Raw genomic sequence first — 22,052 nt, 5'->3', positions numbered from 1 at the left:
CGGGAGAGGGCGAGGCAAACAGGAACGCGGAAAGAAAAATGAGAAAGGAAAGCGGAGACGGCGTTTGGTAACGGTATGCGTGTGTTTGTGTAACGACTTCCTGTCGCTCGTGCGCGCTCTCTCTCGCAAGTAGCTCACGGATGAGCGCACATGCGCAAGACCTGAGGAAGCAGTGCAAGCGCGGAAGAAGAGAGGGGCGGGGTGGTGAGGAGGAATACCAGGGAGGAGGCAAAGAAGAACAGTGGGGACAGAATGGCGAAAGAATCGTAGGAACACGAAGTTTTTGTGTTCGGTGAATGTGGCAGAAAAGAAGGAGAGGGAGGTACGACGAAGTGCCAATGAGGGGCAGCACCGGTTGGGGAAGGAAGGAGTACGTGAAGGGGTGAGGTAGACGGATGATGGAAAGGTGAGGGAGGAGGAGGAGAAGGAGGGGGGAGTGGAGCAAGAGAGGGTTGTGCTGCCCATAGCGCAGATGGAGCGCGTCCTGTTGCCACAGAGACTACGTGTGCCAGAGGGCATGCTTCTGGACGGCTCAAGGGAGGATTCCGCCCTCGAATGAAGTGTGTTTCTCTTTTCCTTTTCCGCGCGTCTCCCTCCCCGCCTACCCTTCCTTGGCCCGGCGGTCTGTTGCTCCCTCTTCCCTCTTCCACGCACGCGCACACACACATATAGATTGCTGTGGTGGGGCATGGGAGGGGGGGGGGAAGCGATGGGGGTGCTGTAGTGTAACACATGCTTGTGGTGGCGGTTCAACGGGTAACCCCTGAAAGACGCGTTCGCAGAGAAGTGAAGGAGAGGGGGGAGGGGCGGAGACAAACAGAAACGAGAACAACAGCGAAGGAACACACACAAGAAAATAGCTCTTGTCACGGGCATGCTGGTCTTATGCTGAAGAGCGGCGTCGCCAACGACACCGATACCCACACCATCATCAACACACACACACACACACACACACACACACGCGTACACACACAGGAAGGTGGCGAGGGGGGAGGGAGGGAGGGGCCATAGGGAGCAAACATCCAAAGCAACAGCAACGAAGCCGTCGGCGGCACGCAAGCAAGAAAGGAGAGCAACAACCTAACAGCAGCAAACAGAGGGGACATCTGCGACACCCACGCCCACAGTGTAATGCTGCCATGCGCAACGTGCGTGTACCTTCTGCCAACCAACCAGCCTGTCTTCCACATCGGCGCGTGAGCAAGCCAACCAAAGAAGTGACACGCCCATTCCCTCCAACAAAGCCATCAACACATAATGGCGGCATCAAGGAAGATGCGTAGGGGGCGAAGAATAGAGAAAAACGGAGTGGACGGGAAGGGAGGAGTGTCGGCGATATCGAGGCGTTTGAAGAGCTCCAGGGGGCGTCGACTCAGGACCTCACGGCAGCGCTTGCTGCTGCAAAGGCACGCACACAAAAGTACAGACACGCAGACACATACGTACGCGTGATAGAGGCAGAGTGAGGGGGGGGGCGAGAGAGAGTGAGGGTCATCAACACGAGCGAAATACATGTGCGAGGATAACAGGAAAAACAGCACGGAATGCGGGACATGGAAAAGAGTGGGGGAGGGGGTCGCAAAAAAAAAAAAAAAGGGCGGCACGTGAAGCAAAAAAGGGGGAGGGATAAGCAATTTCAGAAGCCGGCTGAGAGTTTTTGTGCGTGTGCACACATAGCGCGTTCACGTTCGCGAAGAGCGAGAGGGAGGGAAAGCCGTGAACACAAGCGAAAGAAAAAGGCGGCACAAAGACAGCCGATTCAGGAAGAGCTCTTGAACCCCCTTCTCTTATTCCTCCTCTCTCTCTTCATTGCTGCACATGCGTTGTTGCGCTTGCACACCGAGGGGCCACTGCCAACACGCCGCACTGATTGTTTCGCCACACAGAACCTCTCTGCGTACACGCGGACGTTGGCGACATCCCCCTATTCAAATACTCTTCCGCAGACGTATACACGTGCGCCAACACACGTTTTACGTTCGCGAATACGTGCAGCAGGGGCTTGTGCCTGCCTCAGCCGAGAAGCAAACACACATGAAAAGGAAAGCAAACAAAGCAGATCCCTTCATCAGCGCTACGTGCGTGCGCTTCTTTGCCCTCGTCCTTTCCGTTATGTTCTTTTTCTGTTGCTTATCCCGGGCAACATCGTCCGCTATCACCCGCCTCATGATCTAGGCGGTCAGAGCGAGGTCCCCAGAAGAAGGAGAAAGCCGACGAGAGGAGGAAAGGATATCAGCACACCCAACGTGAGCACGCTCACACACACACACACACGCACACACATGAAGGTGCTGGTGATCTTTTTGTTTTCTGTTTCGCTCTCTCCTACTTAAGTGGCTATGGGGCCTCTTCTTGGCACAGGGAGTGAGGGAGGGGCGAAAAGGCACAGACATGCGGCACCGTGCTCAGAGAGAGAGAGCCTCAGCGCGCGCCATGGGCACACTCTCTGCTTGTGAGCTCTGTTCCCTTGATGATTGAACGGCGTCTAGTACGTCACCTTAGGGTATCCGTGGCGCTCCTGGTACGGCACGTACGGACGAGTCGGGAAGAAGCGCCTGCCCTCGATGGCCATCTTTTTCAGTGTCTCAGTGGGGGCAAAGTAGTCTCGCTTCGTCTTCCGCTGCAGTTGCTCCAGCGCCGCAACAACGTTGGCGATGCCGCGGTGGTCGGCGTACTGCAGCAACCCGCCACGGAACGGCGGAAAGCCGGTGCCCCACACCATCCCCGTGTCAACATCCTCGGGCGACATCGCGATCCCCTCGTCGAGGATGCGGGTTGCTTCGTTCACCATGAGCAAGACGCAGCGGTCCACTATCTCCGTCTCGGAGATGGAGGCGCTCAGCTCCTCGCCGAGATACTTTTGCAGGACTGCGCTGTTCAGCCCCGTTTCCTTCCCTTCCGCCGCGTAGGCGTAGAAGCCCTTCTTGTTCTTGCGGCCGAGGTAGCCGTCCGCGACCATCTGGGAGATGGTCGCGCTGACGCTGAAGCGGTCGCTCTTCAGGCCGTTGGCCAGTACCGGCCCCACGTGACAGGCGACGTCGAGGCCAACCTCATCCAAGAGGCGGAAGGGCCCCATCGGCATGCCAAAGGCCAGAATAGCCTCATCCACACACGCTGGGTGGCACCGCTCATCCACCGCCAGCCGCCCGGCCTCTGCCATGTATACGCCGAGGATGCGGTTCACCAGAAATCCCGGGCCATCTTTCACGATGATTGGAATCTTGCCCGTCTTGAGGGCGAGGTTGAAGATGGCGGCCGCGGCCTCGGCCGAAGTACTCTTGCCCTTGATGACCTCCACCAGCGGCATCTTCGATACAGGGTTGAAGAAGTGCATGCCAACGATGTTGTGCGGACACTTGGCCACCGTCTGCATCTCGGTCAAGCTCAGCGAGGACGTGTTCGTGGCGAAGAGGCTCTTGGAGTGGAGGATGCCATCCTTTTCCAGCTGCTGAATCACCTTCTTCTTGATGTCCATCACCTCCACGGCGGCCTCGACAATAACGTCCGCGCCACGAAAGACCTCGTTGGTGGTGCCGCCCGTCACAAGGGCCATCTTCCCGTCCAGCTCTGCCGTTACCATGCGCTTGCGACGCACGGCCCGCTCAAACTCGGCACGGACGTTGGTGATGCCCTGCTTCACGGACTCCTCTGTCAAGTCCTTCACTGCCACCGGGATGTTGTTCTTGGCGAAGTAGTGCACAATGCCGGAGCCCATGACGCCGGCGCCAATCACACCAACGCGGTTCACGGGCATCACCGTGTCCTTGGGCACGCCCGTCTTGTCCGCGCTCTTCTTCATGCCCTCTTGCAGAAAGTACAGGGACATCTGGTTCTTCGCCTCTGGGCTGCACAGCAGCTCAGCGAAGCCGCGGCACTCCTTGTCAAAGCCCTGCTGGTCGCTGTGTGTGGCGGAGTACATGATGCACTCCAGCGCCTTGTACTGCGCAATGTACTTGCCCTTTGTCTTCTTGTTCAGCATCTTGATGGTCTCGTCGGCGACCTTGCGGCGGCCGAAGGTTGTGCTCTCGAGCACCCGATCCATCAGCGAAATGTTCTTCCGCTTCGACAAGCGAGCGGGCTTGTCGGACAGGTACTGCCCAGCCCACTTGCGTACACCCTCGTAGAAGCGGTGCTCGCCATTCCACCGGTCGTCGGCGGGGATGATAACGTCACACGCGCCGGCCGACTTGGCTTCCTGAGGCTTGATCTGCTTCGAGGTCATGATCCACTGCACCGTCTTGGTAAGCCCGCACAGCCGCTGCGTCCGCACCGTGCCACCGCCGCCCGGCAGAAGACCAAGCAGACACTCTGGAAAGCCCACCTTCGCAGTAGAGGCCATTAGCCGCTGATGGCACGCAAGCGACATCTCAAAGCCGCCGCCGAGGGCGAGGCCGTTGATAGCAGCGACTATGGGGAACTTCTCCTGCTCAATGCGATTGAAGAGCTTGTGCCCCACGGTCGGCACCTGCACCGCCACCGCTGGGTCCGTCACGGTGTACATCTGGTCAATGTCAGCGCCGACGCAGAACGTCGACTTGGCGCTCGCCAGGATGGCGAATTGGGTTTCACCCTTCGCAACGAGAGACTCCACAATATCCAGTGCTGTATTCATGTTCTTCACAAATTCCTCGCCCAACGCGTTGGCGCTCGACTCGGCGCGGTTCATGACGATCCACGCAATGCAGCCCGAGTCGACGTAGACGGTAATGTGTCGTCCTGCCTGGTGCGTCTGCCACAAACGATTGCGCAGCACATCCTTGGGAAAGTCGTAGGCGGCTACCGTCGACTTTGCGGCCGCTGCGGCACCGGCGGCGGCGGTAGCGGCAGCAGAGCTGGCGGCAGTCGCAGGGCTTGCCTGCGTGCCCGCTGGAGCACGGCGGGTGAGGATGACGCTCGGGAGGGAGCGGGACACAAGAAAGCGACGCATTGGAGGTCTCTGTGTGTGTTGTACGTGTATGATGGGTATGTGCTGAACTATCCGCGTGTGTATATATATATATAGTTGTGTGTGTGTGCGTGTCGTTTTGTCGTGCTCCCTTGTTCCAACCTCGACGAAAGCGGCGTTCTCGAAAGCTGATGTGCGGATCAGAGCCTGCGTGCGTGTATGTGTGGAGGCGAGCAGAGGGGCTAAACAGCGGCGGGGTGTGAAGGGTACTTCAGAGGAAATCCACCACCACCCGCAAGAAAAATAAACACGCAAAGAGGAGAAAAAAAAGGGAGGAGGAGGGGGGAGGGGGCGCAGAGGGAATGGACGCGTCCGAGGGGGAGGGGACACGAGGGCTCACAAATGACCTGTTACACGCACCTCCTTTTCATGTTCCATGTCTGTTGGGAACACTGAAGCCCGCAGGGTGCGGATGAACAAAGGGAAGGAGGGAGGGGAGGGGGTACAGGGCGAAACAAAAACAGAGGGGCACGAGGAGGTGCACTGCGCAAAGGCAGACACCACACTCTACACGTGCTCACCCATGACGGACCAACACAGCGACCAAGAACAGGACAGTGTGCATCCGCGTGTGCGTACAAAAGAGGGGAATCTGACGTTGGTTCGCGTTTTCTTTTTCGTTTTTGAGTTTTGGAGAATGAGGGCTGGAGGCGCGTGCGTGTGCGTGTGCGTGTCGAACAGCCATGCATGCCTTCCTCTTTCTCGACCTTCTTAACGCGCACACAAACAAATGCAAGCGCAGAGACGCCCGGGCTAGCGGGTTTAGCCACCGTACACGCAGTGGCAGTATCCACAGTAAAGCGAAAAGGGATAGAGAGAGGACAGGCGAGCGCAGAACGCGCACGGTGGTGGGTCGAGAAGGTGGTGGTGGTGGTGTCTGCGCCAGTGCCAGCATGTGCTTCAGTTAGCCGCACAAGATACGCAAGCGAAAGACAAAACGAAACGGAGATCTCTGTGACGAATATGTGCATGTGTGTGTGTCGAAACACACAAGAAGAGGGGGATGCTCTGCGTGTCAGAGGCACAGCGAGCGTGCTGATATGCGTTGTGAAAGCGAGACAAGGGGCGAGAGCATCCATCTCCCGCCACGAGTCCCCTAAGCACAAAAAAAAAGCTCAGCAGTCCAAACACCCACGCACACAGATGCACATTACATCACCTCTGCTTAACCTTAGGCGTACACCGATCCTGTATTCGCATTCAGCTTCTCCTGCATTGCGGTCTGCCACTCGCCAAAGGCGCCCTCGCGCACCACAGCGCCGAGTCGTGGGTGCTGGTCTACCACTCGCGTCACCCCGTACATCTCCACATCTGCCAGGTCGGGGCTGCTGCCGCCGTGAAACACCTTGCCATTCGGGCGGCGCTGCAGAAACGTTTGCAGCTCAGCCCGCAGCCACTCCTCCACTGCGCCGAAGCGCACCGTCGCCGCGAGTGCCCTGCGCGATGCCTCCGACAGCATCCACAGCCCATTCGAGTCCGTGCTCGCCGGGGCGCCTGTCGGTGCGGCAGTGGCCGGGCCGTCAGCGCACTCCATCTTTGCAATAAGCCTCGGCTGGACCTTGTACCGCGAGAGCACCGATAGTGCGGCACTACCAGCGACATGGTAGAGGAAGTTCTGATAGTTGCTCGGCGTCACATACGTGTACGTCGCGTAGGCATCGCGGAAGGAGTTGTTCGTGATGGCAAAGGAGGCACCGTGGAAGTGGTTCGTAATCCAGTCTCGGGTTGCGCTGACGTGCGGATTGACAATGTCTGCTGCGTACTTCAGCGGCCCGGAAAGCTGAGACACGATCTCCGCGGAGTCCACCAAATACACGCCATTGCTATCTGTGGCTGCTGCCTCGGCGCCGCCGCTGTTGTGCTCTGCCAAGGGGGCCAGGTACAGCTGCGGAGCAAGTTGATACCGACGGTCTGGCAGTCCTTTGCCGCTCAGCGGATCAACGCGCACCTCTACATATGGGACATCGTGGTACCGCAACACAGCCTCCACCTTGGCACAGTACGGGCAACCGAGGAGGCGGTAGAAAATGAGCTTCATATCTGACGAGGAGGCTGTGTAAGCTCGCCCTCCGGGCGGCTTCGCGGCTGCAGTCTCCTGCGAGATCTGTGTTGTAAGCTCGCGAAGGTTCGTGTACCGGGCTTTCTGCGCATGAAAGGTCCACGGCAGGTGCGACGGTGCCAGCGCCTCCTTCAGCCGCTTCGCGTTCTGCAGTCCATTAAACTCCTTCGCCGAGAGCTCCTTCGTCAACTCACTCGTCCCCGCTGCCGCGCCTGGGTTTCTGGCGCGCTGACAATACAGCAAAGCCACCGCCCCTACGCCAAGCGTGACAGCAGAGGTGGTGACCGCCTTTGCCAGGAATCGCATACGTTAGGGAAACGAAATAAAGGGTGCGCACAAAAAAAAAGGAAAACCCGATGAGAAGACAATGCAGAAACACTATCAACACGCGCGCGCAAGGTTGTGCAAGCGATAACGAAGCAAGGAAGGTGTGGGAGGGGGGGGTGCAGAGAGAGTTTCGGAGCATGTGCCTATCTGAAGCGCCCTCTCTCTCTGTGTGCTGCAGTGAGTGCACGGTTTTGTATGATGGCTGCTCGAGTCGCAGTCCCATAGATGGAGAGAGGGAAAGAGAAGAGAGCTTTCTGCCAATAGTGATAATAATAAGACAAGAAGCGGTGAAAGGCTGAACCCACCGGTGCCGTGCGGAACAGCTTCGGCCCTTGTTCGTCTGTCGCTGGGCCCTCCCTCCCTATGTTTGCTGATGGTCTCTCGTGCTTCACAAGCAGCAGTTGCTGCAGCCTCTGTAGTTGTTCCGACCAGTAGCAATGATAGTTAGAGACGGATGGGTGATATTGTGGCTAGGAAGGTGTTTTGGTGTTGCTCGCGCGTAGGGAAGGACATGGGGAGGAGAGAAGGACACCGAAGAGAGGTAGAGGAATGCATTGAAAGAGGTTGAAAAGAAGAGGGGGTGGGGTGGCGGCGACGGAGAGGGAGTAGATGGGGCGAAAATCATGAGTGTGTGGAGGCTGAGGGGGGGGCATGTAGAGAGAAAGCGACATGGGCAGAGCGGTGCGAACGCATGCGTGTGCTTGCACCTCAGCATCGATAGAAGGAAAACAAAAACAAAGAATCAGGCCTGTGGCGCGACACACATGTACACCCGATGTGCGCGCCATCCTCAAAGAAAAAGAAGGGGAAAAAGAAGGCGCTACAATCTGAACGCCAACACGGCGAGCAAGCACGTTTTCAAGCCTACATGCCCACGATGCAACGACACGCGCCGAGTCTCTCTCTCTCTTGTTACGCGCCCGCCGCAGCGTGCGGTTCTCTCTGTGTATCCTTCTGTTTCCAGACCTCCTTTGCGGGCAAGGTCCGGTTGAGTATTTCCTTTATTTTTTTTTCGTGCTCTGGAGGGGGAGGGGGCGGAGTGGCCAGGTGGAGCATCAGCGCACAAACAACCAAAGGAAGCAAAATAGGGAAAGGACGGGGGGAGGGAGGGAGGAGGAGGAAGGGGGCACCGACAGGGGCCAGACATAGAAGAGGAAGGGAAAGGGAGACAAGGGGAAGGGGGAACCTTCCCATTCAGCAGCCAAAGTATGCAGCCGACATCAAAAACGGAAGCAAACACACACACACACACGCACTGTCCAGTCACTCCTTTGCAACAAGACACGTCTCCATCAGGGAAGAGGTCGTACCCCGGAGAGAGCCGGTGGGGTAGGCGAAGTGGAAGGCACAGAAAACAGAAAGAGACTCTCGGGAAGAGGGAGGGAGGGGGATCGTGGCAGCGTGTGCGTGTGCGTGTGCGTGTGTGAGCCACTTCCCTTCGTCCCTTCGTCCCTTCGTCCCTTCTCCACCCCCTCTACCTCTCTTGTTCGTCTTTGCCTTTCCCCACGCCTTCTGTTTTTTTTTTTTTTTCACACGCACACGCACACACGTGCCAGTGCTCAGCTTATTTAAATGCGTTACATGTAGCTGCATCGAGGCGCGTGAGCGCGGACGTGTGCGTATGTGTGCGTGACTGTGCTATGGAAGTGGTGTACAGCCAAAGAAGCCACATAATGGCACAGGGAAGAAAGCACTGACAAGAGCGACGAGGAGAGAGCGAAAGCGGCTACCATGACACGCGTATCGGCTTCCTCGTCGATAAAGCGGCCATCAAGCACCCCCACACACATGCAGACAACGCGGCGTTATTCGACTTGACGTTTTCTCCCTTCATCTCTTTCGTCGCTGGAGTGGTGTTTTCGTTTTGCTATTCCCCACATCAGAACAGACGAGCCATCTGTGTGGCGAGGCCGGCGACGTCCGGCAGCGGGTTCGTTGGATTCGACTGATGCACCTCCACCGCGCTGTGGGTGCCGAAGGGGGATATATTCGGGCTGTTCTTGGCGTAGCTGACCTGAATGGCGCGGTTTGTAAGCATGCGGTAGCGGTTGTGCAGAGTGAAGATGGCCGTATCGGCTTCCTGCACGGTGGAGAGGGTGATGAAGGCGGCACCACGACTGCGGTTGCTGTTGTCCCGCAAGATGTGAATGTGCTCTACGTTGCCATATGCGCTGAATAAGTTGCGCAGCCGCTCCTCAGTGCACTCAAACGGCAGCTGGCCTACAAAGAGCTTCGCGGCCGTTGAGCTCAGTTTTGGCTGCTGCAGCTGGTGCTGCTGTATGCTGTGCGGCATCCCGTTCATGCTCCCATACTCGTGATGGTGCTGCCCAGGCACCATCATGCTGTTGGCGGATCCGTTATTCGCACACCCTCTCGCGCGCATGCCACGCTGCATGCCGGCCCCTTGAACGCTGCTCACGCCGCTGTCCTGGCTATACTGGTTGCTGTGGCTGCGAGGATGCTGCATCTGCGGTTGCTGCAGGCCCGGCCCATTCGGTGCCCAAGGCTTCGCGTGGGCGCTCAGATTGGTGGCCGCTGTGTCCATTGTTTTGTATCGATGCCCCTCTCCCTCCTGTGTGTGGCCACTGAAGCAAACGTCTACGAGACGAGAGGGACAGCGAAATAATGAAGGAGGTGAGGCGGGGAAGGCTGGACGCTGTGGTGCAAAGAACCGCCGTGCGGCAAGCGAATGCACCCCCTACCCCCAACACACACACACACACACACACACAGAGGCCGAGGAGAGACGCAAGAGATAAAACACAGCGGATGCGGGAGTCGAGTCGGTGGGTGTTCGTGTACGGATGTTGCTGTGCTTACGCGTGTATTGTGTGCCCACTTTCTGAAGGTAATACTGTGCATGCGTGTTAGTGGGTGCGTGTGTGCCCACATGCCGTCGATCATGAGCAGCCAGAAAGGTCGAATGGGAGAACGAAAGACAGAGGGGGACCGTAAAGGAGAGAGCAAGGTCCCATATGTGCATAGGTGGGCATGCGCCTGCGCGTTGCGTGACACCACGAGAGAGAGAGAGGCGTGCGCACACACACGCAGAGGAGAAGGCGAGCAGGTGATTGTTGCCACGCCAGCTCAAACTCGATTACAGAAAGCAGAGAGATGGAGAGAGCTGACGTGGGAGGGGGTCGGAAACACGCAATGCCGAACTGCAGACCCCTTTCCTCACCGAAGCACTTCGGTGCAAGCGGATAGCATGACTGGGCCTCGGCTTCCTTGTTTCTCTGGCGTGCCGCCACCACCACCGCCTCTCTCTCTAGCTCTTATACTAAGGAGCAGCCACGCTTGCTTTCGGTTCGCCTTTACTGGAAGACGACGCGTTCCCATACACGTTTTTTTTTTTTTGCTTCCACACACACACACACATACACACACTCACAGGGGCTGGTCTACATGAATCTCTTTCAAAAAGTTCGTTACGAGCTCTACAGTCTTGTGGGGCTTGTCGAAGTACACCGTGTGCGTCGCATGCGGAATGGAGTGCTGCCGCAGGTCGATGGCGTAGCGCTCCCATAGCTGCTGACACTGCGGGTCGCCTCCCACTGGGCTGGCAGCACCGAGCACCGACAACACTGGAACCGTGCCGACCGAGGGATACTCCAGCGCTAACCGGTGCCGCCTCTGCTTCTGTTCCTGTGAATCATGCGTGCCAACGGAGCCTTTTCCGCCTCCGGCTGGCTTGTAGTACAAATCGGGTAAGAAAAGCTCACCAGAGCGGATGGAGTGCTCAAGCACGGGCACGTTGCATTTCCAACTCGCAATGCGTCGCGTGGGATCGTTGGGGTCGCGTTGCAGCGCCAAGTTCGTCGTACATAGTCCCCGCACACGGATATCGTGCATGCCACAGCGGTAGAACTCCTCTTGCCCACTCCGAAGGTCAGAGATTGCGCTCAGATTCACAGCCTTCATATGCTCGATGATGCCGATGAGCTCACCGGTCAGATTTGCTGTCATGTTTGAGCGCACGATAGGCGGTAAGTCAAGACTCACAAGCCCTTTCACGTCAAGAGAAGATCGCGCAGAGGAGGAGACATTGCTCGACGTCGATGTCGCTGTAGTTGACGATAATTCTGACCCTTGAACTTTTTCGTTGCTCGCTAGGGAAGGGAAGTAGCGGTCCATGAGGTATTGCGTCCATGTAAGGCTGCCCATGCTATGGCCAATCGCTACGACGCGCGGGCAAGCCACGTCGCCGTAGCTGTGATCACTGCCGTCCTGCATCCATGCCTCTGAGACACGAGACACTGTGCGTGGAAAGTCGTGGTCCAGGTAGTAGCTGAGATCCTCCACGAGGTTCTCCGAGCTGTGTGTCGAGGTGTGCGGCGACAGGCCGTGGTTGCGCGCGTCGAGCGTGGTGATGTGGAACGGCAGCGCCACTGAAGTCTGGTCGTTCGATTCCAGCACAGCGCGATTGTGCGCGTCGAGGGCGTTGCGCAGGATGACAACAAAAGAGTTCATCGCGCCGCTGTGGGCCAAGAAGCCATGCATCACCACAAAGAAGACCGGCGCCGCTTTCCTCACGAAGCCCGGCAGGAGGACCTTAGAGGGGGTCTGAACAGCATGCAGCGGGACGGCTGCCATTACTTGAAGCAGCGAGTGCAGGCTAGAAGCAGCGGATACCGTTCGCGACGGCGGAGAGGGCGGGGGGGCAGATAAGAGATGAGGGCGACACAGCAGGTCGTGAGACCGAGGACCCTGTGACTTTCCGTGTGTGAGCTTGTAGCACGGATGAGGCGCAGCGCGTTGGCAGCAGGCACGCAGAAGCACATACCACGGCGCCACTGGTCTCAGTGAGTCTGTGAAAGTACGAGAGCAGACATGTACGCCCCAAATAGGGACGAGGAGGAGACAGAAGAAGAGAAAATTACCAAGGAAGGGAGGAAGCGGAAAGTGAGAGCAGCCGGTAGGCAGAGGAGATACAAGCAAACACCTGCGCTGAGCTGACAACGCACCCACACTCTCACACACCCACTCAAAAGCCCACATGGCTTTCCCATGAGCACACCTACACCGAGTGATGAGTAGTGAAGGTGCTTCGCGCCCCTGCCGTTCACGCATCCTCGTCCGGCACTACTGCCTTACCACCTCTCCTCTGCAATGGGGTTGGCGGCAGCGACGTACCTCTCGCTGTAAAGAGCGGGAGAGACGTTAGAGCGTTCCAGTGTGAATGAGTGTAGAAGGGATGGGGGGGGGGAGCGTTTCGCTGGCACGCCGCAGATGTATCTGCGGCGCCCTCTCCCGTTCCGTCCTCTCCTCCTCCAAATGGTATTGAGGTTTCTCGAACGCTCCCGCGTCAGCCGTCCGTTTCGCTTGTGCATGTATGCTCCGCTTGTGCGCGAGAAAGTTGCGTGAACTCACACCCTGAGAAAGGAGGTAGCGAACTTCAGTCATCAGCTCTGTTGGGACAGAGCGGGCGAGCGATCACGCACGAACGCACACACACATGCGCGAGCATGCGCGTGTGCAACGGTGCATGCAAGAGAGAGAGAGAGAGCAGAAAAGGAAAATGGGAACACAACACGGAGGAACAACAACACAACAACACATGTAAAAGATAGGCGAGGGCCGGCAGGGCTGCAGAGGAAGAGGGTGGGATGGAAGAGAGAAAAAGAAGGATAGCGCTTCAGAAACAAAAAGCAAGAAAAAAAGAAACACGATTTCAACAACAAAAAGAATCGGTCGGGGAGGGGGTGTGCGACACAAGGAAAACAAAACAAGGAGGACAGGGGTGAGTCCATAGACCGAGTTCTGAGAGACACGCCCCCCTCTTTCCTTCTTTCCTTTCTCTCTCCCCACTCCCCGACGAGAACACGGTGCGATGGGCGCACGTCTCGCACGAGATGGGGGACAGGAGCGATGAAGCACCCTCCCTCCTCTCCAAAAGACGACGACTCGAGCACGTGCATGATGTGGTTCTGCACGAGATACAACATGAAGACAACGGGGAGGTGTGCGAAATGAAGGCAGGAAAGAGAGAGAAAGACATGGTGAGGGAAAGAGAAGGAGCGATGCTACGCTCACGCAACCCCACGCCCCCCTTCCCCTCTCGTCGGTTCCTCACCCGCGTATGCAAGAGTAGTTGTAGATTTGGCAGTACATGGCACTCTCGAGAGGGCCGGGGAGGGGAAGGGGAAACCTACAAAAAAAAACGACTTTAGAGCGCATGTACACGCACACGTGCACAGGCCCTTCACCACACATGATCATCGAAAGACACAAGGCAAACCATTCAACACACGCTCACGATAGAGGAGATGCACCAGAAATCATGCACGGGAGGGAGCGGGGGTGAGAGAGAGAGGAGACATGCTCGTCTCCGTGTACATGGATAGAGACCCGCATCCAGCGTAAAATGTGTAAACAGAAGACGGAAAAGTGCCGTAGGGAACGACGCGGAACAAAAATGCCAAACACAAGAAAAAGAAAGACGATCACGTAAAGATACACATCATGCAGACACACACACACACATACGCATACACATATGCATATATACATATTGCACATCACTTAGCCTGGAAGGCCATGCACACAGCCAAGGCACACATCGCGGCAATATGCGGGAGAGAAAGACTCGTGCTGATGCGGCTGCACCGACTGCGGTGCAAGGCCATCACACACACGCACCGGGAGAGGTGCGCAAAGGCAGCGAGCGTACCTCCAGCTGCATTTCCTTTGCTTTTTTTCTTTTGCCTTCTCATCCTGCCTCACCGTTCACTCGGCGCACTGAGGGAAAAGGACGACTTCGTTCCCGTGGGGCTTGCCGCCGGCTTGTCGGACGCCGACGCGAGCACCAGAGGCGACACGAGGCCCATGTCCATGCCGGCGCTGGAAGATGTCGGTGCTGGCGTCGCCAAAGACATCACACTCGATGCCAGGCCGTTCCCGAGCATCTCAAACGAGTACTCGTCCTCATGCAACGATGGCCCGCCGAAGCCAAGTAATGAGATGATGGGGACAGCCGTCCTGCTCATGGCCCGCTCCGCGTCATCCAGGAGAGTCTCGGCGTCGCGATAGCCCTGATAGCATGGGATGGAGATACGGATAGGTGAGCCTGTGCCACCACCCCCCTTTCCACCATTCATGTGACACCGACCACTGCTGCCTGTAAGCGTGCCGCGTTTGTGGAAGAGCATCGCCCCGTTGGCACGACAACTCTGGCCGTACCCCTCACCACCACCGGCGCCCATACCAGCTGCCCGCTCAACAACGCGACTCGATGACCCTCGTAATGAGCCTCGGATGGGATCAGCGCGTGCGTTGCTCTTGTAGTCAGCGATTTGGTAGGCGCCTTGATCGTTGTTGTTATGGACGCTGTGGAGAGAGGGCCGCATGGCAGCCGAGGCACACATCTGCAGCTGAGGTGGGGTCTGCTGCTGCTGAGGTAAGAGCCCGCGCAGCGAACTGCAACTGAGGGACTGCGCGGCGGAGCGCATGCCCGACTCACCGCTATTGCAATGCACCGGAGCTGGGCGGGTATCAGCCCCAGTAGTTCTGAATGGTGCCGCGGCTCGCGCGACTGCCGGCGCCCACCACATCTGCCGCAGATCGGTCGCGGCCACTGATTCATCTGTTACTCGGCTCGCGGGCACGGGGCTCATTGCCTTTGGTGTCCCTGGTTCGTAGCTCAATGACGTGACCGCATTTTCTTCTTGAGCAAGCGGCAACACCGGCTGAAACACGCTCCTTGTACCGTCTCGGGGTCGTGCGCTGACGTTGTCCTTCAAGCTCACCATTTCTGGCAGCGGTGGCGTCCCCACTGCCGCCACCAAATCGTTGGCGCTGCCTATGGCCCAAGGAGCGGCGGCGCAAGGGGAGGAGGTGGTGCGACGTAGCTCCGCGACCGCCGCAACCTCCGACCCAGGAATCCGATAGGAGAGGTTCCGCGTCAGCAAGGGACGGGGCAACATCGCCGGTGCCGGTGGTGGTGACCGACGCACAGACGACGTCTCAGACATAAGCGTGATCGATGCCGTGGCAACACTGTCGTTAGCTACACAAATCGGCTCCGCGGCCATCCGCAGTGCCGATATGCGCTCACGGGCTCCATCGGGTGACTCGCTGGAGTTTCCTGCTGACCATGCCGTTTTCCTCGCCGGCGAGGGGGCGGCTGTGCCCGTAGTGTTAAAGGGAAACGTTGTCGACACGCCCCCAGCAGAAATCCGCCGCATCCACCCGGACACAAAGCCGACCGTGGAGAGGGGCACGGGCACAGAGGATGGCATGAGCGTCGGTGGCGACACAGTCGGTGTGGCCATTGCCGCCGGCTCGGCTATTACCTCGCCCAGCAAGCTCTGTACAGCATCCGCGTCGCCGAGCAAGGCACCCGTCTCCGCCTGAGCAGCAAGACCACCGACATCTTGCACAGACTGCAGAAAAGTAAACCGCTCCGCACGCAGTGCTTCCATCGGCGCCGAGACGGCGACGCCGCTGTCGGCGGTGCTGAAGACACCACTACTGGGTACGTGGTAATGGGCTGTGCTGCTGTCAGTAGGTCGCAGCATCACTGTTCGATCACCGCTGAGTTGCCTTGCAGCTGTGTCACTGCTAACCACGGGCAACCACGCCGCCACACCCGCCTCTACACAACCCACCACGTTTGGGGTGCTGCCTGCAGAGAAGATGACCCCCTCCACGCCGAATGGTACCTGGGAAAGCGCCAAAGACGCCACGCTCGCCGCACTGGAGCGCTGCGTGAGGCTGTACCCGCGCATCGGTGTGGCGAGCGAGCGCTCAGCGTGAAGGGCAGAGCAGAACAAGGCGGGCAGGGTTGTGGCGCTGGAGCCACTGGCGTCCCTCAGAGAGTCTTCAGCCGTTGCGCAGAAGTAGCCAGGGCTTGGCAGCCCCCTGTGCCGCTTGCTGGGGCTGGACAGGACGACAGCGAGGGAGCCATGTGTGAGTGAATGACTGCCAGTCTCCGCGTCTTCGTCAGCCCCGCTTGCTGCCGACACGGATACCAGAGAGCGCACTTGCGCCGGCCTTTCTCCCCGCGCTCCCGCAGGTCTTGTAGAGCTCATCCTACTCAGCCTCCCTCGCTGCATCTGCAGCTCAGATAAGTGCGTCTGGGACGCGGCAAGCCCTGCCGCCGGGCTATTGCCGCGTGAGCGCGGCGTTTGCGTGCCGCAGCCCAGGTATAGCGACATCTCCTCTCTGTGCATATGCGGCGCCATCAGCGAGGAGCCACAGGGGCATGTGGTGCAGTTCGTGGAGCCGTGTTGCGTGCCGCGGTCGGCGCTCATCGCACCCGAGGCGACTGAGCGCGAGGGCGCGGACGGGGGATGCTGCGGCGCGAACAGCCTGCCAGTTAGACGCCAGTTCCCTGGGTCACTCGCACACGGCTTGAGCGGTGTTGGCGTCGAGTTGTCCTGCGCTGCTTTCCACGGACCTGTCAATACACCACCCAGCGCCATGCCGTGGGCAAGCGTCTGCAGGATTTGGTCCTCGGACATGGTTGAGCTTTGCCGCATGGAGACGGCGCTGCTGTGCAGGCTGCTGTGCTCCGCAGTCGTACTGCGCGGGTCGCACGCGGTGGCGGCGTTGTCGACACAGAAGGAGGTGGCGGAGGTTACGGTGAAGTTGCGGAGACTCTGTTGCGGTGGAGCAGAGAGCGAGTTTGAGGATTCGTTCTCAGTGGCGTTTGCTTCCTCGTGCTTAGATTGACAAAAAGGCGCCTGCCGCTCCTGCTGTGGCGATGAGGTAACAGAGCTGTCATCGAGATTTTTGCGCCGCGCTGCCGCGATGGAGCTCGGCAGGTGCTGCGCGGCTGGCGTGACGGCAGGTGCAAGCGGAGGTTGGTCTGCGTCGCCCTCGTCCCCCTGGTCGTGGAGTCGCGGCGGGGGCTGCTGCGACTTGTCGCCAGCCGACTTGGTGAGCGTGCTGAGCGTTGTCCGAAGTGGGAACGCAGTGTCGGATCTTGGGAAGGCGATCAGCGACGCGGTGTTGCCAACCATGAACATCGGCAGCATGAGAGAGGTGGTCATTTCCAGCGGGCTTCGAACAGATACCCCTAGAATGGTGCTTGACACAACAGCACCGCCTGGGCAAATGGGCATCGACAGATGCAGTGGTGGGGCCGTCTCTTGTCGAGGTACACACATCCTGGAGATGGACGCGCTGCGTTGGAGCTCGTGACGCGAGCCAACCGACCGCAGTGAGTAACGAGAGCTGGAGGGATTGGGGGCAATGCCAGACTCCATTGTGGTCAGTGTGGTTGCCATCGTCGCCTGTGTTGACGTGGGAGTGCGGGTATTGCCGTCCAGTGACTCGATTCGCTTCTGCGAGAGCGATGCCACCGGAGACGCGGGGCCGTCGCCAATCGGCTTCCCAGCGCTCCGTGGAATAGACTTTTCGAGGGAGACCGGCGAGGCATCGCCGTGGTCGCTGCTGCTGCAGCAGCTGTGTCTCTCTGACTGCACCGCTGACATGTCACACGACCGCTTGCGTCTCCAGACGCTCCCCTTCGATGATTGTTGCAAGCCAGCGATGCTCTGTCGGTTGGGCGACATGACGGCTGACACAGAGATAGGCGACCACCCGTTCGCGCCTGTATTGGGTTTTTGAACAGGTTCGGCTGTTCGCGCATTGATGGTCACCGGCGACGCCTCGCCACCGCACACAGACGATACGGCGGTTAAGTGGCCTGTTGCCGTGCCCAAGACGGGCGGAGGTATCTCGTGCAAGTCCAGCTCCGACGCCTCACTCGTGTTGCACCATTGCGTCTCAGCTGTGGAATGTGGTGCTGAGGACGCCGACGATGCAGCAGACCAGGTCTGCGGCCCGCTGCTTCCACCCAGACCCGGCGACTCCGTGCCGGTGTCGCGGTGGCGATGACGGCGCGAGCGCAGAGGGTCGTCCATATCATCACGTGGGTTGCATGCGCCCTCTGGCGACAGAGGAGGCGCCGCCAGTGGCTCAAGCGCATCTGTAGCCGTTGCTGTCGCCGCATTGTTCGGCACGAAGTGCACACGTTGCGAGGATGCTGATGCCACTGTGCTTTGAAGGGTGTCCTTGTCGTCTGCGCCGGCTGTAGTGGATGAGTGGAGAGCTTCCGCTGCGTCGTCCCCACGTCTTTTCAGCACCCCTCTAGGGGTGTCGTTGCCATCATGGCAGCTCAGGTGCCTCGCAGCTCCCGATTTGGCCCGCGTGAGGGGCTGCACTGACGCGTTCACAAAAGCCATGCCGACTTTACTTCTGTCATCTTCTTGCCTGCTCAGCACAACACCGTCTTCTCTGCCGTTGCTGTGCCCAACGCTGGGCCGTGGCGCTGTATTTGAGACGGCTAAGGCTGCCGTGGTAGCGGCCGTGAAAGCATACTTTGCGCATCCTCCATTCTGCGAGACGTCGTCTGTTTCGGGCATAATGCCGCTCAGCAGCAGTGCCGAAAGGAATGGTGTGCGCGGCACTTCGCTGGCCTCACACACACACGGCATCCCGGTACTACCAGCGACTGTTGGGCTCGCCGAGACCACAGGTGGGTCGTCACCATTCATGACGGACGAGGGGCGGAGACGCTGCCAAGAGAAAAGAAGGTCGGCTCAGAACCCTCTCCCCCAAAAAAAACCAGATGCACACACACACACACACACACGAGAGACCAAGAGAAGAAGAAAACGAAGGAACAGAAGCCCGAGCTAGCACGGCGGCAGAATTGATGTATTAGCGCCAGGTGATGCCCACCCGTACTGCCGAGGCGTGTTGGCGAGACAGCACGGGGCAAAACCAGGACAGAAGACAACGAAAAGAAAGCAAAAATCACGGAAAGAGCCGTCTGAGTAACGGTGGAGAGGTGATAAAGACTGACAATCGCCAAGAGGAATAGTGAGGGGTGGCTTATAGGAGGATGAGGGTTGCCGTGTAGATACGCGTCGGCGTGTGTATGTATGTGTGTGTGTGTATGTCTGCAGGTGTATATGCGATGGAGATGAGCGAGAAGGCAGCGCTCGACCAAAAGAGGATGGAAGAGGGGTGGTGGTGGACAAAGAGAAGGCGGATGTGTATATATTTATGTATTGATGTTTATCCGTGTTGACACTCACACAAAGACTGATACTCAAGCAGAAAAAAGGAACACAACCAAAGTCGAGCGGTTGCTCACAGAAATGCTAACAGAGGGAGAGGGGAGGGGGCCAGGCACAAGCACCACCAATATAAACAAGACAGAAGGCCACACGAGGACGAGGGAGAAAACCCCCAAAAAGAGAGGGGGCAGAAACACACCGGAGGCGGAGAGGGAAAGGAGGGAGGGGAAGGGGAAGGGAGAGGGGGATGATGATGATGGCGGGTGGTGGTGGGTGATGGAAGCAGGGGGTCATACGAGACACACAGCAGAACAGAAAGGGCGCACTTCGACACTGGAGAGCATGGCAAGCGAAAAAAAAAACGGCCTGCCGCTAAGCAAGACGGGCTCTCACTCCCTCCCCACCTGCCCTCCTGCCTGCCTGCCGGCCGGCCGGCCGCTACGAGAAAAAAAAACAAGAGCAGAAGAGGACGAAGAGAAAGCAGGCAGCACGCCCGCAGACACACCAATAAGACGTGCTTTGAACGATCAAGGAGTGCGTCGTCTTCCTCCCTCGTTTTTGTTCTTCGCGTTTGCGCTTGTGCTTGCCGCTGAGTGATGTGCACAGAATCGAAGAAACCGCGGGGCGGCGCGCCCCACAGGGCGGGAGAGGGGGAGAGACGCACGAGCGGTGAGGCTTACAAGGATGCACTCGGTGCTTCTCTTCTCTTTCACCGTTTCCAATGTCCTTTTTCGCTTTTGTATTTCGATTACTTGCCGCTCCTGTGCGTTCCCACCCTTTCCGTGTGACACTGCGTGTATGGGTGAGTGCGTCTGCGCTTTTCTCTTTTCCTTTCGCCTTTCCTGCGTGTGTGTTTGTGTATGTGTGTGCGTGTGATCGCACGGGGCCCAGGCGGCGAAGGGAGGGAGGACGGAAGAAGAGAGGCAGGGAGAGTCGAAGTAGGCGATGGAAACGTTTCTATCCTTACGTGTATGTGTGTACGTATGTATCTTCCTGCCGTTGCTGGTCCTGGCAGAAAGAAAGGAGGAGGGCAATAAAGAACACAAGAGGGAAGGGATGGGACGGGGGGAGGGGCGAGAGTGAAGCACGAATCATGGGTGCAAGGGAAGGAAGCGCATGCAGCATGCATGCATGCTTGTGTGCATGTGCGTGCACGCGGAAGGTGAGCGGCGACAGAGAAAAGGCTGAAGAGGGATGCGTTAAGGGGGGGGGGGAAGTGAATTGATGCATATGTGTACATCACGAGCTCACAGAAAGTGCGGGAGTGGTGGACAAACTAGCGGCGTCGCGCAGGAGTTGGGGAGAGAGAAAGGTGCTGCCACACACACACACACACACACACGCCCACAGACGGACAAGGCGGGAAGCGTGCGTGCAACAGCGACCGGCGAACCAGCGTGTGTGCACACCAGAGGGAAGAAGAGACACAGCTGAGAGGTCCAGTGAAGATGTCGCCTGGAACACCCGCAGCACAAGTGCAGGCCGCTTCTCCTCCCTTTCCTCGCCTCTCGACCAGCCGCCCTCCCTCCTTTCTCTTTTTCCATTACAATCATCTCGCACTGTCGCCATATACGTATTTTTTTTTGTGAACCGCTGGAGACCGCACCAGTCCACATCTCTCTATTGACAAGGGTGCCTATGCTTCCCCTTGACGGTTGCTTGCATTGTTTTTGTATCTCATCGCGGTGAGCAACCAGCATCATGGCTGCCTTGAACATGTACTCCGACCATCGAAGAGATGGACACACACTCACACACAGAGGGAAGCAGACAGAGGAAAAAAGATGACTGTGCACGCCGCGGTCGAATTCGAGGGACGAGCTGGGGGTGGGGTGGGGTGGAGTAGGGGGCCGAAGAAGGTGATTGAGAGCTGGGGAGACAGAGAGGGGGAAGTGCCTAAGACAACACGAGCCATGATAATAAGCATTTCGGCTGATGTATCTGCCAGTCACCCGAAGCAGAACAAGAGCACAAAGAAACAGACCACGCGTACACATGGACACGATAGCGGTAGACAGAGAAATACGATGGGGAGGGGGCAAAGAAGACGAAATCAACAGCGTCCAGTGACCTTATCCAATCAAAGAAAATAAAAATGACGCGAAAACATCCAGCGGATGAAGAGGGCAAAGGGGAGGGGGCGTGAGGGAGGGGAAAAGAGTGCAGTACATGGGCGATTCAGCACAGATGAAAGGGATGCGTGCGTGAAGCTGCCACCAGCCATGGCTGGAAACCCCTCCTCCAGTTTCCCACAAAAACCGAGCGTTTCTTTCACCAGCACGCCACGAGTCAAAAAAAAAGAGGGCAAAACACGAGATGGCAGAGATGCACCCACACGTAAAGGAAGGGCGCAGTGATAAGAATAACAAGAGAGACTGTTTCAGCGAGTAGCAGGATGGGAACGCGCACCGACGTGGCGGGGAAAGCCGACCATAATCAGACTGAAAACGAAGGATGACAAACAGCAGTGCTGCCGTTTTTCCCTTTTTGTTTCCGTGTCCATTCCTGCGCCACACAACATGCGCTAAGCTCCACTCTACCGGGCCTGCCACAGGCACTCATCGCGCGGTGCAACGCAGCCGCAGACACGCATCACAGCAGTGCGCCGACCCAGTCATCTGTGCACGGCCCCTGACCCAAACTCTACCCACCCACCCGCCTCGCAGGGTGGCACTCAGCCTCCCCAGCA

The 22,052-nt window shown here is 58.1% G+C and overlaps 5 protein-coding genes across 5 annotated transcripts; all 5 read right to left on the bottom strand.

Annotated features, from left to right (window-relative positions):
• Nucleotides 1-2,488: 2,488 nt before the first annotated feature.
• Nucleotides 2,489-4,669, bottom strand: LDBPK_261530 (trifunctional enzyme alpha subunit, mitochondrial precursor-like protein; the record flags this gene model as incomplete). The annotated part of the gene is made up of 1 exon (XM_003861692.1): nt 2,489-4,669. One exon carries the CDS (start codon nt 4,667-4,669, stop codon nt 2,489-2,491), a length of 2,181 nt encoding a protein of 726 aa, XP_003861740.1.
• Nucleotides 4,670-6,119: 1,450 nt separating this feature from the next.
• LDBPK_261520 (hypothetical protein, conserved) lies at nt 6,120-7,313 on the bottom strand (the record flags this gene model as incomplete). The annotated part of the gene is made up of 1 exon (XM_003861691.1): nt 6,120-7,313. The coding sequence occupies one exon, from the start codon at nt 7,311-7,313 to the stop codon at nt 6,120-6,122; it is 1,194 nt and encodes a 397-aa protein (XP_003861739.1).
• A 1,900-nt stretch (nt 7,314-9,213) lies between these two features.
• Nucleotides 9,214-9,879, bottom strand: LDBPK_261510 (hypothetical protein, conserved; the record flags this gene model as incomplete). The annotated part of the gene is made up of 1 exon (XM_003861690.1): nt 9,214-9,879. One exon carries the CDS (start codon nt 9,877-9,879, stop codon nt 9,214-9,216), a length of 666 nt encoding a protein of 221 aa, XP_003861738.1.
• An 842-nt stretch (nt 9,880-10,721) lies between these two features.
• Nucleotides 10,722-11,927, bottom strand: LDBPK_261500 (hypothetical protein, conserved; the record flags this gene model as incomplete). The annotated part of the gene is made up of 1 exon (XM_003861689.1): nt 10,722-11,927. The coding sequence occupies one exon, from the start codon at nt 11,925-11,927 to the stop codon at nt 10,722-10,724; it is 1,206 nt and encodes a 401-aa protein (XP_003861737.1).
• Nucleotides 11,928-14,053: 2,126 nt separating this feature from the next.
• Nucleotides 14,054-18,835, bottom strand: LDBPK_261490 (hypothetical protein, unknown function; the record flags this gene model as incomplete). Its single annotated transcript, XM_003861688.1, has 1 exon — nt 14,054-18,835. One exon carries the CDS (start codon nt 18,833-18,835, stop codon nt 14,054-14,056), a length of 4,782 nt encoding a protein of 1,593 aa, XP_003861736.1.
• Between the last annotated feature and the right edge of the window lie 3,217 nt (nt 18,836-22,052).

This window comes from Leishmania donovani, chromosome 26 (assembly GCF_000227135.1).
Source record: "Leishmania donovani BPK282A1 complete genome, chromosome 26".
NCBI classification, from domain to species: Eukaryota; Euglenozoa; class Kinetoplastea; order Trypanosomatida; family Trypanosomatidae; genus Leishmania; species Leishmania donovani.
This window is presented reverse-complemented; position numbering and strand designations above follow the sequence as displayed.